Genomic DNA, 19116 nt, shown 5'->3' with positions numbered 1-19116 from the left:
ATCATATTTTTAAAAAGGTGTGCAACTTGTAAGCATCAGATGTTCAGAGACTTGTACAAGGAACGCAGAAAGCGAACATGAAGGTACAACAAGCAATTAGGAAAGCAAATGGCATGTTGGCCTTTATTGCAAGGGGATTGGAGTACAGGAATAAGAAAGTATCACTACAATTGTACAGGGTTTTGCTGAAACCACATCTGGAATACTGTGTGCAGTTTTGGTCTCCACATTTAACAAAGGATATACTTGCATTGGAGGCAGTGCAGCGAAGGTTCACTAGATTGGTGCCTGGGATGCGGGGGTTGTCCTATGATGAGAGACTAAGTAAATTGGGCATGCATTCTCTGGAGTTTAGAAGAATGAGTGAGAGGGTCATTGAAACATATAAGATTCTAAAGGGGCTGGATAGGGTAGACACTGAGAGATTATTTCTGCTGGTCAGGGAATCTAGAACACGGGGGCACAGTCTCAGAATAAGGGGCCAATCATTTAGGACTGAGATGAGGAGAAATTACTTCACTCAAAGAGCTGTGAATCTTTGGAATTCTCTACCCCAGAAGGTTGTGAATGTTCCATCGTTGAATACATTTAAGGCTGGGATAGACAGATTTTTGGTGTTTCAGGGAATCGAGGAGTATGGCGAGGGGGCGGAAAGTGAAGTTGAATCCTAAGATCATCCATGATCGTTTTGAATGGCTCGATGGGCCATATGGTTTACTGCTATTTCTTGTGTTCCTCCTTCATCTCTCTGCCCCTCCTAGATTATAGAATTTCAAATGTAAAATGTGTTGCTTGCTTTTACTGATTTCTAATCCGTAATTAGTTACGCATTTATAGGAAGCAGTTCAGATTGTTACTGCAGAAAAATCCAACTGGTGTGAAAGATGCTGGCTGGCAACTGATCTGTATAACTTCCAAGTACTTGGTGTACATGCCCACTGTGTGCTGATGTTTATGGAACTGTTCACTTTTGTCACAGTCATGTCTAGCTTTTCACCCATTTTATTCAAGATGAAAAATAACTATAAGCTTTACTGGAAGAAATCTCCAGAATAGAGCATTTGAGAAATCTTACCATGCTAACAAGCTACCCTTTGGTTACTAGGTCACATCAATAAATGAGTTCCTTGAAAATTAAAAAACTCTCATCAAATTTGTCTTATTTACACATTTTATAATGTCATGTTTATTAGAACTGAATAAATTGTTTTGGTGGGGACAGGGAGCCAAAAGCTACTTGTATTTGAAAGTTGTCTCCAGAAACAACACTCCTCTGCTAAATCTGCTACAAAATAGGCTATTGCCAAGCTAGAAGTGTTCTCAAGGCTAAATTACGGCCTTCTTGCTAGAATGCTACAGTAAAGGGAGTCTTGAAACCGAGTTTTGCACGTTTCTTGTATTCAAATGTAAGTTAATTGTCCTGTTCATAGAATCATAGAAATTTACAGCACAGGAGTAGGCCATTTGCCCCACCGTGTCTGTGTCAGCCAACGCAAGCTCGAGGAACAGCATCTCATTTACCGATGAGGCACGCTACAGCCTGCTGGACTGAATATTGAGTTCAATAATTTCAGAGAGCATGATGGGCCCTCGTTTTATTTTTACTTTTTGCTTTTTATTTGTTTATTTTAGTTTGTTTCTACTGTGCCTACTCACTGCTTTTTTTTAACTGTTTGTGCTTGAAGCCAGGGCTGTTCATTTTAGTCATTTCACACCCTCTCTGTACTAATACTTTGTCTTTCAGCAAACTGTTAACATACCGTTTGCCTTGGTTCCATGACCTTCTGGTCTGTTATTCTCTGACCTTGTCCTATCAACACCTCTTTTGTTATCTCTTGGCCTACCCCCACTTTACTTGCTTAAAACCTTTTTCATTTCTAATATTTCAGTTCTGATGAAGGGTCACTGACCTGAAATGTTAACTCTGCTTCTCTTTCCACAAATGCTGCCAGACCTGCTGAGTATTTCCAGCATTTCTTCTTGTTTCAGATTTCCAGCATCTGCAGTATTTTGCTTTTATTTTAGTGCTCCTCTTTCCTATGGTGCGTTGATCAGGACTGCATGCAGTACTTCATCTGTGGTCTAACTAGTGTTTTGAACAGTTCCAGCATAACCTTCCAGCTCTTATATTCTATGCCTCGGCTAATAAAGGCACGTATCCCAGATACCTTCTTGACCACCTTTATCTACCTGTTCAGCCACCTTCAGGGATTTGTGGGCTTGTGCTCCAAGGTCCCTCTGTTCCTCTACACTTCTGAATATCCTGCCATCTATTGAGTATTCCTTTGCTTTGTTATCCTTCCCCAAAATGCATAACTTCACACTAATCTGGATTGGACTCTCTTTGGCACTGTTCCATCTACCTGACTGGTATATTGATATCTTCCTGCTGTCTACAGCTTTCTTCCTCATTTTCAACCAACCACATGGCCAATTTTTGTATCTCTGCAAACCTCTTCATCATACCCCATACAAGCCCAAATCATTGATGTATACCACAAAAAGCAAGGGATCGAGTACTGCGTCCTGTGGAACCCCACTAGAAACAGCCTTCGTCACAAAAACAACCATCGACCATTACCCTTTGTTTGCTTCCTGCCTCTGTGCCAATTTTGGATCCAACTTACCACTTTGCTATGCATTCCATGGGCTTTTACTTTTGTGACCAGTCTACCAAATGGGACTTTATCAAAAGCCTTGCTAAAATCCATATAGACGACATCAGATGCACTATCCTCATCGACCCTCCTCCTTGCCTCCTCAAAAATTCAATCATGTTAATCAGGCAGGACCTTCCCTTAAATCCGTGGTGACTGTCTTTGATTAATCTCTTAATTACTATCTAAATGAAGATTTACCCTGTCCCACAGGATTTTTTCCAATAATTTTCCCACCACCGAGGTTAGGCTGACTGGCCTGTATTTATTCAGTCTATCCCTTTCTCCCTTTTTAAACAATGGTACAATGTTAAGCTGTCCTCCAGTCCTTTGGCATTATGCCTGTAGCCAGAGAGGATGGGAAAATGATAGTCATGAGCCTCTGCTGCTGCTACTTTTGCTTCTCTTAACAGCCTAGGATACATTTTGTCCTAGGGATTTATCCACTTTCAAAGATGTTAAACCCTGTATACTTTCTCACTAATGTTAATTTCATCTAACATTTCACACTCCTCTTCCCTGAATGCATCTGTTTTCACAAAAGAGAGGGACAATACAGACATTGCAAAGTATTCATTAAGAATCATACCATTTCTAGCTCCTCCCTCGAGGTTATCCTTCTTGTCCCCATTAGGCCCTACTCTACTGCTGCTGTGTGTTTTCCTGGGCTGGCATTGGGAAAGTCGATATTTAATTTTCCCTTAATCCTTTGGGGTCGGTGCACCAATATACCTGTAGTACGCCTGAGAGTCAGCCCTTTCCAATGAGCCTCATTAACTAATGCCGAGAACAATCGAATGCTCCTGGGAGAACTTTGAGAGATTTTGGAAATTCCAGATAATAGAGCTTGCCGGTTGGTAAAGCTATGTTTTCTATGGTATTAGTTGCCATAGCAATAAGCCTGTAGTTTGTGCTGCTTTGAATTGATGATGTTGGCCTTATGGTTGGCCATAAACTGAATTGCAATTTTTAAAAAAAAAAAGTATTTCAGTTACAAAAGGTTCTAGAAATTCTTACTGATGAGGCTAAAATGTTCTGACAGTCCTTTTTGACAGGGCTGAATCCTAAATAATCCTGAATAATAAAGAGGGAGAAATTGAGAATTATGTGTATGAACGTAAACTAGCAAGAAGTATAAAAACACAGTAAAAGCTTCTACAAATATATAAAAAGGAAGAGAGTAGCTAAAGTTAGCGTTGGTCCCTTAGAGGATGAGACTGGGAAATTAATCCTGGGAAACAAGAAAATGGCAGAGACTTTGAACAAGTATTTTGTATCTGTCATCACAGTAGAAGACACAAAAAGCATCCCAAGAAAAGCTGAAAATCAAGAGGCAAAAGGGAGGGAGGAACTTAAAACAATTACTGTCATCAGAGAAAAAGTACTTGAAAACTAATGGGACTAAAGGCTAACAAGTCCCCTGGACCTGATGACCTCCATCCTCGGATCTTAAAAGAAGTGGCTGCAGAGATAATGAATGCATTGATTGTGGGTGGCGCAGTGGTTAGCACCGCAGCCTCACAGCTCCAGCGACCCGGGTTCAAATCTGGGTACTGCCTGTGTGGAGTTTGCAAGTTTTCCCTGTGTCTGCGTGGGTCTTCGCCGGGTGCTCTGGTTTCCTCCCACCGCCAAAAGACTTGCAGTTGATAGGTAAATTGGCCATTATAAATTCTCCCTAGTAGAGGTAGGTGGTAGGGAAATATAGGGACAGGTGGGGATGTTGTAGGAATATGGGATTAGTGTAGGATTAGTATAAATGGGTGGTTGATGGTCGGCACAGACTCGGTGGGCCGAAGGGCCTGTTTCAGCCTGTTTCAGTGCTGTATCTCTAAATAAAATAAAAATAATCTTCCAAAATTCCCTAGATTCTGTAAAGGTCTTAGCGGATTGGAAAACTGCAAATGTAACATCTCTATTCAAGAAAGGGGGAGAGCGACAGAAAGCAGGAAACTTTCGGCTAGTTAGTCTAACCTCTGTCAATGGGAAAATGCTGGAACCCATTATTAAGGAAGTAGTAGCAAGACATTTAGAAAATCATTATGAAAGGGAAATTGTGTTTGACAAATTTATTAGAGTACTTTGAGGATGTAACAAGCAAGGTGGGTAAAATGGATGTAGTGTACTTGGATTTCCAAAAGGCATTTGATAAGGTGCCACATAAATGATGACTACACGAGATAAGAGCTCGTGGTGTTGGGGGTAATAAATTATCATGGATAAAGGATTGACTAACAGGTAACAGAGTGTCAGGATAAATGGGGCATTTTCAGGTTTGCAAATTGTAACTAGTGGAGTGCCACAGGGATCAGTGCTGGGCCTCAACTATTTATGATCTATATTAATGACTTGGATAAAGGGACCGAGTGTATAATAGCCAAATTTGCAAATGATACAGAGATAGGTAGGAAAGTAAGTTGTGAGGAGGGCACAGAGTCTACATAGAGATATTGATAGGTTAAGTGAGTGGGCAAAAAATTGGCAGATGGAGTATAATCTGGGAAAATGGGAGGTTTTCCACTTTGGCAGGAAGAATAGAAAAGTAGAATATTATTTATGTGGAGAGACTGCAGAATCCTGCGATACAGAGGGAACTGGATGCCCTTGTACAAAAAGGTACAGCAAGTAATTAGGAAGGCGCATGGAATGTTGGCATTTATTGCAAGGAAGATGGAGTATAAAAGTAGGGAAGTCTTGATACAACTGTACGGGGCATTGGTGAGACAGCAGCTGGAGTACTGCGTACAGTTTTGGTCTCCTTGCTTAAGGAGGTATATACTTGCATTGGAAGCAGTTCAGAGAAGGTTCAGTCGACTGATTCCTGGGATGAAGGGGGTTGCCTTATGAGGAAAGGTTGGGCCTACACTAATTGAAGTTAAGAATGAGAGGTGATATTATTGAAACATAAAAGATTGTGAGGGGGCTTGACAGCATAATGTTGAGAGGATATTTCTCCCTCGTGGGGGAATCTGGAACTAGGGGGCACAGTTTCAAAATAAGGGGTCTCCCTTTTAAGACTGAGATGAGGAGGAATTTCTTCTCTGAGGGTCGGTAATCTTTTGAATTCTCTTCCTCAGAGAGCAGTGGATGCTGGGTCATTGAATATATTCATGGCTGAGTTAGGCAGATTTTTGATCTGCAAGGGTTTCGAGGATTATTGGGGGCAGGCAGGAAAGTGGAGTTAAAGCCACAATCAGATCAGCCACCATCTTATTAAATGGTGGAGCAGGCTTGAGGGGCTGAATGACCTACTCCTATTTCTTATGCTCTGTGACTGATTTAAACTTGCAAGAGTCTTTGCTGATTGTCTTTAACCACAGATGCAATGAATCTTTTGTAAAGTTTTCTCCCACAAGGTTTTACTGATAGCCATTAGATCTCATCTGTACATTTAATATATTGTAGGGTGTGCTGCTATATGGACCGCCAGGCACCGGGAAGACACTGCTGGCAAGAGCTGTGGCCCACCACACTGACTGCACTTTCATCCGCGTATCTGGCTCTGAACTTGTACAGAAATTCATTGGCGAAGGTATGTACTGAGGCCTCTGTTTAATATTTCCTCTGAGTGACAGCATCTTTGACAACGTAGCTCTTCCTCAGACGATGCCAACCTAGATTAAATGCCCAAGTTGTGGAGGTTGGATTGAACCCAGAACCTTCTGACTCAAGTGAGCCGAGCAAAGACTACATTGTATTATGTAACAGTTAATTTACTATTTTAGTTTCTTTTCCTCCTGCACACCTTCATCTGGTTGTCTTCCCTTTTTTATATAGGGTTGATTATTTGTGTCTGGGTATTGTTTCAAGGGCATTGGCAGCTCTCTGGATTCTCATTCAAGTGCTTGTTTTTCATGAGTCTTGATAGTGCATGTGTACAGGCCATTAGCCCATGCTTGTGTATCTGAACCAAGCCTGAACCTGTCCTCGTGTTTGACGTTCACAGATGAGCATTTTCCAGCAGGGGTATTGGATAAGAATCCAGGTTGGCCTGTTCCAACCAAGCCCTCCACCTTTAGGCCAGAGCATCAAGACTAGTTGTAGCCTCTGAATGTCTGGCAGAGATCAGCTAACTCGCCACAGATCTGAAATATTAGCTGATCAAAAGTTGGACGATTACATGAATAAGACATTTGGGGGCGGGTTATAGCTCTAACTTTTTTCACTTCTCTTTCCTGTCCATTTCCATGGGTGTCAGCAGCTGTCCACTATGTCCAGGTAGTTGTTGTTCCTGTGTTGGCCCAGATAGTGAGTGGTGTTAGGCTACTCAACAGTAAGGCAATGGAAGGATGTCAAAGCCAAGCCTGATTTCCTCACCTGATGTTTAAACACCAATACTTTCAGTGTGTTTTACTGGGTATTATTCGTGATTAAGAATCTTGACCCTTGTTCCACTCCGTTCCCTAGCATGGGAGACACTGAGGCCATTGTAATAGTGCATCACTGCTATGGCTGAGATCTCCTAACCTAATGGTTTTGAAATTTTTTTGGACGGGTGACTCTTTGCAAATATCAACACACTCCTGAGGACTCCTTATTAAAAACTGGTGCACTTCAAGGGACTGGTATGCCAGCTATCCAAAGGAACCACTTCTGTCATTGCAGAAAATGTCTTTGTGTTCAGCAATAGAAATTACATGCTGGTAAATGAACAAATATTGGAAATAGAGGAATACGATCTTGGACTCTTTGGGGTTTTGGAACTGTTCAAAGTTGTTGCAAATACCTACTGAGCCTTTGGGAATGTTACAGCCTTTAATCTGATCAAAAGGATCAGTTGACAGACATCTGACTCCTGAAATAAGGTCAGTACTTTGGAGTTTCTTTTAGTTTAGAATATATGTGAATTGGGTGGGATTCATTCTCTTCTTTCCCAAATGATGGAAATTGGCCAAGATAATCTGTGCAGTTAACAGAAAACATCATTGAATATTTAACCATTTTTATCTAATCAGTACAGGCTTAGCAAGCAATCTGTAGGCTCTGTGTGTGCAGGCATTTTGAATAGAACATTGGCCACTTACAGGAGTACAAGAATTTTTAATTTCAATTGGTACACTTAAACCTGCATTTTATTTATACCATTATGTTTTTCACGTTACTTTTATAGGTGCTCGTATGGTGCGTGAGCTGTTTGTGATGGCTAGAGAACATGCTCCGTCTATTATCTTCATGGATGAAATTGACTCTATTGGTTCATCGCGACTAGAGGGTGGTTCTGGCGGTGACAGTGAAGTGCAGCGCACAATGTTGGAACTTCTTAACCAGCTTGATGGGTTTGAGGCCACTAAGAATATTAAGGTATATTTTAATCTTGCCAAGTGTCTCCTTTGTTTGCACAAACTAATACTATGTGCACTAAAACATGGTTGTTCAACTGCTAGCAGGGAGGACAGAAGGGCAAAAAGACTATTTTTTGGAACCTTTTCATGTAGAGTGCGTGGAGATGAGCTTCTCTTCCTCCACGCCCCAATACTGCTGAAAAAACTAAGTAATTAAACATCAAGAATTTGTTCATTGGAGGCTGTCTTCTGTGTATCAGGCCATGGTTGCTTAACTGAAGTACGCCCCTTTGTGCATACATTGAAGTTTTAGCCTAACAATGGTTCCTGGAATTTGTCTTGGCAATAAGAGAAGGAATCTCTCTGATTGAACAGAGAGCTAGAGGAATAAATATGTGTTTGGTGTCAGGCCAGAGAGAAATGAAAATAATCTGTGTGGGTCCTGAACACAATCCAAATTACATTGGCTCTGTACATCAAAGATTCCTGCCTTTTATCTATTTCCGTATTTGGCACAGGTAATTATGGCAACCAACAGAATTGACATCTTGGATCCTGCTTTGCTGCGACCAGGACGAATTGACAGGAAAATTGAATTCCCTCCTCCAAATGAAGAGGTGAGTTTGGAATTGTATCATGTAAGTGGACGACCACAATAATTTTTTTTTTGGAAATGTTATTTCAGGATGAAATTTAGACTTGCCTTGCACCATTAGTGTTCAGTCATAAAATAACATTTTTTGGAATGATATCTGTTTTTAATCTTCGATGCCAGTAGTTCAACATTTGTAAATGGAAACTCTACATCTGTCTATTTTGGTCCTGTTGTACTCATTAGTTGCAGCTGACATCCTGGGACTGTACTCTGATTTGTGTTGAAGGTGGCGCAGTGAATGCCATCAAGGTAAAACAGTAAATTCCCTGAGGATCTTTACGAACCATAACTGGTAATCAAAGCTCTTTGCCTATTTAAGGAAGTTTCATGTTTTTTATTACTTGGAACTATTTAATTAAAAGGGTACTACTCTTCAACATTAGTTTCCACAGCAGTATTTTTTTGCTGCTGCAACACAAGGTATTAATTGGCCACAGCATTTTAATTCAGTGACTTGTGAAATCCCATGTAGATGTTTACTAATGTTATTTTACTTAAAAGCTAAGTGTTCCCAAACTCAGCTTTGAGTGCTGCAAATCCAGTAACAATTGACTGCCTCTCCTAAAAGCCAATCTGCTTGATCATTAACACATTTTAATAGCACGCACAAATTTGAACTGCTTTGCCTAGTGAAACTGTTGTTTTTGCTTCCTCGCCCACCCCTTCCCTTTCCTCAGGCTCGTCTTGACATTCTGAAGATTCATTCTCGCAAGATGAACTTAACACGTGGTATCAATCTGCGCAAGATTGCTGAGCTGATGCCAGGGGCATCAGGTGCAGAGGTTAAGGTGAGAGAGTGACCCAGGCATAATTCTGCTGTGTACATGAAACTGGTCCATTGTTCCCTGAAGGTGGCAACGCAGGTCAATAGAGTGGTCAAGAAGGCATACGGCATGCTTTCCTTCATCGGACGGGATATTGAGTACAAGGGTTGGCAGGTCATGTTACAGTTGTATAAGACTTTGGTTCGGCCACATTTGGAATACTGCGTGCAGTTCTGGTCGCCACATTACCAAAAGGATGTAGATGCTTTGGAGAGGGTGCAGAGGAGGTTCACCAGGATGTTGCCTGGTATGGAGGGCGCTAGCTATGAAGAGAGGTTGAGTAGATTAGGATTATTTTCATTAGAAAGACGGAGGTTGAGGGGGGACCTGATTGAGGTGTACAAAATCATGAGAGGTTTAGACAGGGTGGATAGCAAGAAGCTTTTTCCCAGAGTGGGGGATTCAATTACTAGGGGTCACGAGTTCAAAGTGAGAGGGGAAAAGTTTAGGGGGGATATGCGTGGAAAGTTCTTTACGCAGAGGGTGGTGGGTGCCTGGAACGCGTTGCCAGTGGAGGTGGTAGACGCGGGCACGATAGCGTCTTTTCAGATGTATCGAGACAGATACATGAATGGGCAGGAAGCACAGAGATACAGACCCTTAGAAAATAGGCGACATGTTTAGATAGAGGATCTGGATCGGCGCAGGCTTGGAGGGCCTGTTCCTGTGCTGTAATTTTCTTTGTTCTTTGCACTACTGCCAAGGCCATAACTTTTTTTTGCTTTAAAATCTGGCCGTGTTGATGAAACCCTGTACATCATACACAGCGATAGTCCTTCCTAACACTTGAATCTATTCCAACCAAGTAGTAAAGAGAAGAATATTGGAAATTAGATACTTTGCATTTGAGTCAAATTGTTCAAAACAAACCTGCAATTTCCTATTTAATTGCAAAGTTCTGCACTAAGTCCTATATTCCTGTAAGTTAGATTTGTTTTATTGTGAAAAATTAATTGCTTTGTTTAACTTGCTGCTCATTTATTAATTTGCTACTTGGTACATGTGACTGGATGATAGATCAGCAAAGTCTCTCAGTTAGAACTCTGCTGTAGTTTAATGAATTTCCATACAACCTACTGCATGGAGTACATGCATCATATCAGCATTGCTGTGATTAACTGCTATCTAAGTATTAGTTGGGACAGTTTGAGATATGTTTTTATTCTGCAGGGCGTATGCACAGAAGCAGGCATGTATGCCTTGAGGGAAAGGAGAGTTCATGTCACACAAGAAGATTTTGAAATGGCAGTGGCCAAGGTAAGGTGCTGTAAACATTGTACAAATCTGACCTATTGAAAATCCTATAATTTTTGCAATAATGTGTTGCAAATTGGTTCTTGTATAAAATCCTTAAGCTTTTATCACAAAACTGTTTAATTTGAAACAACTCCTACGGCAAGGCATTCTATGCACCAGGAACACTTTTGTCCTCATTTAAGCCAGGTTCCATCTAATGTCCCTTTGCTGTGCATGGCCCGTTTGTTGCACTGCATGGCCCTTTACAATTGTCGTGCATGCGTACATCTTAGAGACCGCTGCTGGTGCATGTCATTAGTTCCTTGCACAGCACATTCCCGATTATTGCGCGACAGCACACCTGTGCAGCTTAGAGGGAATGTTGCATTCAAGTGACTATTTTAAATTGATGACCCCCAACCAAAAGAAATAAACCATTCTACCAAAACCCTAAATAATTTTAAAGATGTTTTATTAGATCATCTTAACCTTCCTGTTGGGAAATAATCCTAATATCTAGCCTGACCGCCTAACTAGCATCCTGGTGAATCTATACTGTATGCTCTTCATATGTTTAGTGTATTTTCTATAATGGTGCATCTAAAACTACTATAGCCAAGGTCTAACCAATGTTTTGTAAAAAATGCTTTTTTAACTTCGTTACTCTTGAGCTCTTACAATTCTGTTTATAAAACTCAAGATGTTGGCCTTTTATATGGTTATATTTGCCTCCACTTGCAGGGGAACTTGAGCCTTTAGATTTTTCTCTTCATCCACACCCTGCAGTATCTTTCCATTGAATATACTACCCTTCATATCTTCCCAAACTATATTTCTCATTTTTCTACATTAAATTGAAGCTTCCACTTGTCTGTCATCCTGAAGTCTTTTACAATCCTTCTCCCACACACATCCATAGATAAATATGAACAAAAGTGGCTTCAGTGCTGCCCCCGTGATGTATGTTTTCAGCCCTTCAGTCTGAGCAACAAACACTTAATTTCCTGTGTCAACTAACTAACTTTCTCTCCATGTGATGTATTTTTAGGGGGATAAAAATGGGGAGTTCTTTCCTCCTCCTAACTTTTCACTCTAATTTCTACTGTACAAGTGCCAGAAACAAAAGCTGTCCTGGAGGATTCTTTCCTGGTGTTTTTGTTGGAATACAGTAGGCACTATCTGATTTAATGGGTAGGAGATGGGACTCTGGTTAGTGGCATGTGACAGACTTTTCCATATATTGGTGGCCACTTTATGATTGGTGAAATTGACCCATGACCTCCCCATTGGCATGTCTAGAAGTTTTCAGTTGTCACATGTATTTTTTCCAATAATAAAACAATTGTGCTGGCCTTTTTAGAACACATGAGTATCTATGAGGGTTAATTTAATAAAGGTTGCCTTGTCGGTTACTTAGTTATGCTCTGCTGTACATTGTGATTATCAGCCCTGTTTACCAGCAAATCCTTTTCCTTAATTGCAGGTTATGCAGAAGGACAGTGAAAAGAACATGTCCATCAAGAAGCTTTGGAAGTAAATGCATGTAGTGAGATTGCTTTTGGGAGATTTTACTGTTTGAAAATATCAAATCATTGTAAGCTTTCCCATCTTTAATAAATGTTCATTAAACATGAGACTCAATACTATCAATTGTGTTACTGTTAATTGTGTTAATGGTAACTGTGGTCATTGCCATACATAACGAGTTATAGGGTTTAGTGATCTTTCTCAAGTGGATTTCATTTGGGCCGCCTGGGCCAGATTACTTGCCAGGAACCAATGCACTGGACTGGGCTTGACATTTTTAAGACTATCTTTAGGGTTTCTAGTCTTGAAGCACCTTTAATCTATTTTCTCTTCCTCGATTCCTCACCGCCCCCTCCTCACCTCCCAAAAGCTGCTGGTTATTGTGATGACTTCCATAAATTTCTGAATTTTGCTCAACATCAGTTCAGTAAACCTACATTTTGCATGTTCTGATTCTTGCAAAATTGTTTTATTTGGGTCAATGGAAATAAGAAGGAAATGTTCATTCTGTCAAATGACAGTGAAACTGCCCAATCTGGATGGAACAGTAAGGCTGTAGATTTTTTGCACCCAATATTATTGCACTAAAAAAAGTAAAATAATACAATTTGGGTGAAGCAGATTTTCTTCATAAGCTATGGTAGGCGAATCCCTGCAGAAATTACTGCCATCTGTTTTACCCAATTCTGCCCCACCCCCACAAAATTGGCAGTTATGAAGTAAATACAGTAAAGATCAGCTTTGTTCTGGTTTATTTTCAATGCAAAAACCTCTACTGCGAGACTTGTACATGATTGTGTATTGGCTCTGGTACAACAGTGGTCCCAAATGGAAAAGAAGCACCAATTTACAATGTATATATCAATAAGCATTTTTTGTACCTGTTGAGCAGTGACACTTTTCATGTTGAAACGTCATTCTGATGAGTTCCAATAAGCCATTAGGATTTTGTATTTTTAAATCCCGCGTCCCATTAAGGGCTTCAAAGTTCCGAGGCATCCATTAATGGACTGCAGCCCAACAATTAGTAATGCAGTATTTTGCTGGTGCTTTACTGAAACTGCTGCATTATAAAATGGTTGTAAAGTTAGAACATGGCTGCCTTGGTCACATTTTGCTTTACAGAATCATGAGCCCTTCAGAATGGAAGATGGCTTAACCACCTTCAGTTACAAAGCTGTGCAATTTTCAACAGTATCAAAATTAACTAAATTTATGAGCATAAAATGCAATCTTTGAACAAAGTTTCACTTATTAAAAACAGAGCCCAGTACCTAACTAATACAGGCGTACTCTATAAATATCCACATGTACCTTGGTCCTGCACACCACTGCATTGAATATAAAAGCATCAAAAACATTTTAAAAATCTGTAAATATAAACATGTAAAAGCATCACTTAACAGTTGTTACGCAAAAGGCTGCATGCTATGTACAATAGGAAGAATGCCTCATTACAGTCACATCATTTTCCAATCAGAAACGTTCTTGTATTCGCTTTTGGGTATTCTGGGCATGTAATATTGATTCTAGCATCCCCACATCTTGCTATAACTCTGAACTTATTACTAGAAATGGAGCCAAAAACTGTCTCTCTTATTGCTTGTGGTACACTTCACCCATCTATCTTGAGGGCCAGTTTCCAAATTATTTATTGTATTCAGTCAGACTAATGGAAACAACTGCCCTGTTGCAATACAGTATATTAGTGACTAGGCACTTCTAGTTTGTCTATAATACACCAGTAAAATTGAACAATAGATGCTGATTTTATTATCTGCAAATATTTAAATTTAGTTAAATCCTGAGCCAGTGTATGTACTCAAAAGTCAACTGGCAGATGATGGAGTTTGTGCTCTATTGCACTGCATTGCAGTGTGCTTCCTACTCAAAGTAAAGAAAAAGTCTGCTCCTGTAATAGTAAAGCTGTTCACTTAGTGAATACTTGGGGTCTCATTTATTCTCTGGGGTAATTTGAGCAAAACGGCCTGTTTTGAATTGAACATTTTAAAATTTTCAATAATGGTCCTACAGTGGGCCAATCCCACTGTTATGATATCCACTAAGCTGAATGGATTTATACAAGTTGGAATCTATTCCCAGATTCTCCATCCTCGTACATTGAAACTTTCTCTTGTTTTAAAGGTACATATATACCATTTGCAACAGCCAGCAACATTGTGCGTAGAACTAGGGAGGTTTCACCTACTGGCATCCGCCATAGAGAAAATGTTAATTGTCTTTGGTAACGCCCTACTGCTTTGCGTCTTGTGTAATAACAGCTTACATGAGCCTGGCAGGACCACAAAGGTAGGACTATTGGACTTAGCTGCCCACTGGGTTCCATAAGTGGAAGATTGAACAAGTTTCAGTGTGTGACTAATTCTGTATTTGCATTCATTATGCTAGAAACTTGGTGATAGGGAAGCCTGATTATTTTAACCGAATAAACATAAATAACTTTTAAAGAATTATTCAAGCCCCAAATTTCCCGTACTGGCATGGGGTTGCTAAAATGAGATTCAATTTCCCATCTGATCTTTTACCAGTTTTATACTTGCTGGAAGTGAATGCGTGTATTTGGGTGAGGGAAGGTTTGGAGTTGGGTGGGCTGAACTCCATGGCTGGTTAGCTACCAACACTCGCTGTCAGCTCACACAAAGAATGGTCACTTGAGCTGGCGAAAGGAAACTTATCCACAGATTGCTGTTAGAGTAGTAATAAGCAGGGGCGGGAAATTTATCTTGATTTTAAAAAAATTCACGTAATGTAGTGTGACTATGGTGGAGTTACTCGTGAGTGAATTGTGCTGAGCTGCTCTGATGCAACAGCTTATTAATAAAAGCAACAGCATAAATCAGATCATAGTGCATGAAATGCATGTTTCCTGAGATGCTCACAATGCACCACAAACTGATAATGCATCAGATATCATACAAATAAAATGCCTTATGCACATTTGTATTTTGTGGAGTTTTGACTAAAAATGCCAACTCAATGTAAGGAGTTGCATTCAGAGCCTGATTAACTAATGCTAGATTAGCTAGGTTCCTGTCTGGACTGTATAACTTTTATAGTTGATTGTCAACAAGGAAAAACTAGCTGATTGTCCCAATGGGGATGATTGTATGGCCTGGGATCAGTGCGGTGTGATTATGCAGCTTAATGACATTGTGCTAATAATTCATGGTACATTGCTTAAGAGACATTCCCTCCTGGTGTAGATACTCTGATACCTTTATTGCCCAGCCACCTAACTAATCACAATCTCATACAAGCAATTTCTCAGCATTTCAAAACACATTCTAAACTATTTCACATTCTCACAGCAATCATTACTGTAAACCATTAAAGCTAAAGCTTTGCAAAATCTGTAACTCAGATTTAACATTTAAATTTGCACTCAGCAGTTTTTAATTAAAAAAATGCAACTTCTACCTGAAATATTCAATAATCACGTACCTTTAAAAACTTTATTTTCCTGAACTTTGAAAATGATTTTTTATATAAAAAAGCGATTGTACAATGCTATAGGAAAGCAACTCCTTTCTCTAAATGATACTTCCTAAGGAAATCAAATGCTAATAAAATCCCAAATTTTATAAACTCCACAAAGGTGGATTTGGAACCTATCTATTCCTATTCAGGTCCTCTAATAGTTTAGATCCAGCTCTGTGCAGATTTGCATCAATTTGTTTCAGGACCCAGATTTTGGTAAGGGTTTTGTTATTAAAGTAAATGCTCCATTTATTGAGCATTAGTACTTTGGCTAGTGTTCTCTAACTGCATTACTCTCCATATGATTCTTGATCTGACTGACTTTATGATGATTATTCAGAACTATAAAACAGGACATGAATTTGAAATTGAGTTGCATGGTCCTAAAATCAAGTTAAATGTTTATTACAATTGGGTTGCTATAGTGCTTGCATGCCTGCTGCCACTTTGATTGATGATAGCAACTCTGTCCTCCAAGCCTGTTTTGAGTTTAAACTTACTCTGGTGGCTAGCAGTATTAAAAAGAAACACAAACATTTCACTGGTTCAACTTTAAAAAAAGAGTTGAATCCCAATAAACATATTGGTTTGAACTAATTAAGCACTTTTGAGGATATAAACAAGTGTATTTTTCATACAATTTCTCCCTCTACGTTATGCAATTGTTTTGAACCCACTCATTACAATTTAATTTCTTATAGTCTATAGATACACTTGTATGTTTTGTAGGAAATCTGCTGGCTTACTTGAACAAATGGGATTCTCCTCACAGCAGTTGTCTTCAAGATTGCTGAACGACTTGTCAGAAACATTGCCCATTTATCTTCATGTATAACCTGACTCTGTACATTGTTCCATTTAAGGCTTAATCCATCCTGAATCTGTTTCCTAAAATGCTCTATCAAACTACCTTGAGTTCACCTTTATTCCACAATATCCATTAACAAGAAAGTGATTCAAAACAATTTGTACATTTCCTTTTCAGTGTTAATCATCTGAGCAATCTTTGTGCAATTTCTGATACCAGTGTTTTCTTTAGGCTGGATGCAAACCATTTCTGTAATGGTACAATTTTATATTCTTACATGCAATGTGAATGATACTTTAACACTGACAGAAATGTCCTTGTAAGAGATCAATCAGTTCAGAGGATATTGACAAAGAAAAGGCAGACAAACTGGATAATATGCACCTTTATCACCAATATGATCAGGGCAGTGGTCCATGTATCGGGATACTTATTCTACTGCTATAGATTGAAATAATCCTTCAAGCAGTATGCTTGTTGTCTCCCTGACTTGTAACTATGATATTCAGTTCCAATTCCAGTTTGCTAATCTATCTTTTAAAAGACTAAACTGATTAAAACTGCAGAAAAGGAGATTTGAGTCTTACTAAGTGTGACCCCAGGCAGTGACATTGCTTGGCCTGATCAAATGTTCCCACAATACCCAGAAAAGATATGAAAAATATTTCATGCACATTTCAATAGCTGCACAATCTCCAATGGCAACATCAAACTTTGCAAGACTTTCAATCAGCAAACACACCATAGCCTCAAAGTTACAATTTTAGTATTAATTTATAAGTGCAACATGTATTCATATGCTAATAATGCAATCAGCAAGTTCTAGGCATAATTGCAGTTATCACTAAACTTGTTTTTGTTTTAAGTGCTGGGACACCTTACAAGTGTACAATGTGGCTTTTGTCCTTTGAGACTGCAACTATAAAATAACTTTTTATAAGTGTAATGTACCCTTCACTATCCCGGGGGTAATTATGATCTTGCTCTTAATTTCACTAATACATCACTCAAGACATCAGGCTATTCTGTGGGCTTCTGATAAGTCACTCAATTGTGCAATCTTTTTCATTTCAACACAAAAAAATGTGCAAATCTAATGGCAGATTTGGGCCATGCCAGAGGCCTTTCTATCAAATTAAGTTGCTGGGGTTATAAATAAGCAAAGGTTGGGTGAACACCCTTAAATTGTCAAGCGATGGCTTTTAAAAAGATTATTTTTCAAGATCATTTGTTTCTGCTAAAGCTGGTATCTCTCTCAGCCTCTACTGCAGCAGAGGGGAGGGGTTGCACCTGATACTGGATTATTGGATTTTATACATTTTTTTAAGTTGAGACTTTTACAAAAATAGTGCTAGAATGTCCCCAGCAAAGAGTGGTTTCCCTGCTTGTGATTTACAATTCAACCACGCATGTTTCTCTGACAGCGAAGAAGCAGTGCAATAACGTTGTGAATGTCGAGCTCCAGTTCTTTGGAAGGGAGGCACTATTGTATCTAAGTGATACGGATTCCCAGTACTTGTTCCAGTTCTTGTCTGCGTTGCTGAACCTGTATGGAGAAAGAGATTTCTTCAAGTTTTGAATATTGTAGTCCTGATCTTGTATTGCATTGTGTAAAGTTTTGCTTTGTAGTACCGATAAAATTGCTACTGCCGCCACCTCAAAGCCTGCCAAATCAATGCCCTGAAATTATGCTATAGGATACCAATCTTTGAATATTTCCTACATTGTCTGAAACTCCCCTTTCCGCTGGGTTAGCAGAGCTATTGGTTCACTTAAAGTAGCACTTCTGTGAAAACAGTGGAGGGGGCCATTACATGAAACATTTTACACTATTATTTCATTGGTTTGAGGCCTTTTCATTTTTCATTCTCTGGACTGCACAAACAATCTGACTGTGATTGAGCAGCAGGCGGACAGATAAAGAGCCTGGACTTCCCAATTTGCCTCTCCCCGCTGAAGTAGTCAAGATCAGTATTGTTGCGGGGGAGAGAAGAGGGGAAAGTGACCATTGATTATGGTAAGAGTGCTAAAACTGCGGTGGTATTGCACTCTCTATCACTCATATCAACGGGAAAATAGTAGTTTAAAAAAAATGTTCTGGTATATTAGCCGTCCCTTGATGCCCAGAGGGTATTAAAATTCCATCAATGTGATATGTTGAATGGCAGCTTTCATGGTAATTTTCTGGTGCTAGCCCACAAATGACCAGTTCAAACAGGCACAGTTGTGGTTTTGTGCCAAGTTTTTGATCCGGTACGTCCTGCTCTTAAAAACAGAATTAACTGCGATTCCATAAGAAATCCACACACACTGGATCCATTTCACTATTCCCTTTCCTGTTTAACCTTTGACAATTAAGTCATTAATTTAGGGTCCCAACAATAGAAACAGCAGCAAAGCGGGCACTTTTGTTTTTCACACACCACAAGAAGGCTGGGAGGAGCTAAAAATGACAAAAAAAAATAAGGAAATTCTGGAAAGACTGGAGAACCTTGAAACCTCCCAGGAGGGATCCAAATGCTCCTCTGCTTATGGCTTATGTAGATCAAAGTTGCGAAGATTATCCACAGCCAGGGGAAGCAATGCTAATCTCTCATTTACATCTCTAAAAATCCCACTATAAGAATTCTGA

At 39.6% G+C, this 19116-nt stretch overlaps 2 protein-coding genes across 7 annotated transcripts in view; one reads left to right on the top strand and one right to left on the bottom strand.

The window, feature by feature from the left end:
* Positions 1 to 12297, top strand: part of psmc5 (proteasome 26S subunit, ATPase 5) — a 31292-nt gene extending 18995 nt beyond the window's left edge. For all 5 annotated transcript variants that reach the window (XM_068013295.1, XM_068013296.1, XM_068013297.1 and 2 more), the window contains exons 8-13: positions 6060 to 6186; positions 7765 to 7955; positions 8455 to 8553; positions 9269 to 9379; positions 10586 to 10672; positions 12135 to 12297. In XM_068013295.1, coding sequence (XP_067869396.1) covers positions 6060 to 6186; positions 7765 to 7955; positions 8455 to 8553; positions 9269 to 9379; positions 10586 to 10672; positions 12135 to 12188 — 669 coding nt within the window. In that variant the 3' untranslated portion in view covers positions 12189 to 12297. The remainder of the gene's footprint in view (positions 1 to 6059; positions 6187 to 7764; positions 7956 to 8454; positions 8554 to 9268; positions 9380 to 10585; positions 10673 to 12134) is intronic.
* A 3930-nt stretch (positions 12298 to 16227) lies between these two features.
* Positions 16228 to 19116, bottom strand: part of smarcd2 (SWI/SNF related, matrix associated, actin dependent regulator of chromatin, subfamily d, member 2) — a 43411-nt gene continuing 40522 nt past the window's right edge. For both annotated transcript variants that reach the window (XM_068013291.1, XM_068013292.1), the window contains exon 13: positions 16228 to 18030. In XM_068013291.1, the coding sequence (XP_067869392.1) occupies positions 17977 to 18030 (54 nt within the window). In that variant the 3' untranslated portion in view covers positions 16228 to 17976. The remainder of the gene's footprint in view (positions 18031 to 19116) is intronic.

The sequence above is a fragment of the Heterodontus francisci genome, chromosome 33 (assembly GCF_036365525.1).
Source record: "Heterodontus francisci isolate sHetFra1 chromosome 33, sHetFra1.hap1, whole genome shotgun sequence".
Lineage (NCBI taxonomy): Eukaryota > Metazoa > Chordata > Chondrichthyes > Heterodontiformes > Heterodontidae > Heterodontus > Heterodontus francisci.
Note: the sequence above shows the minus strand (reverse complement) of the source record. Positions and strands in the feature narration are given on the sequence as shown.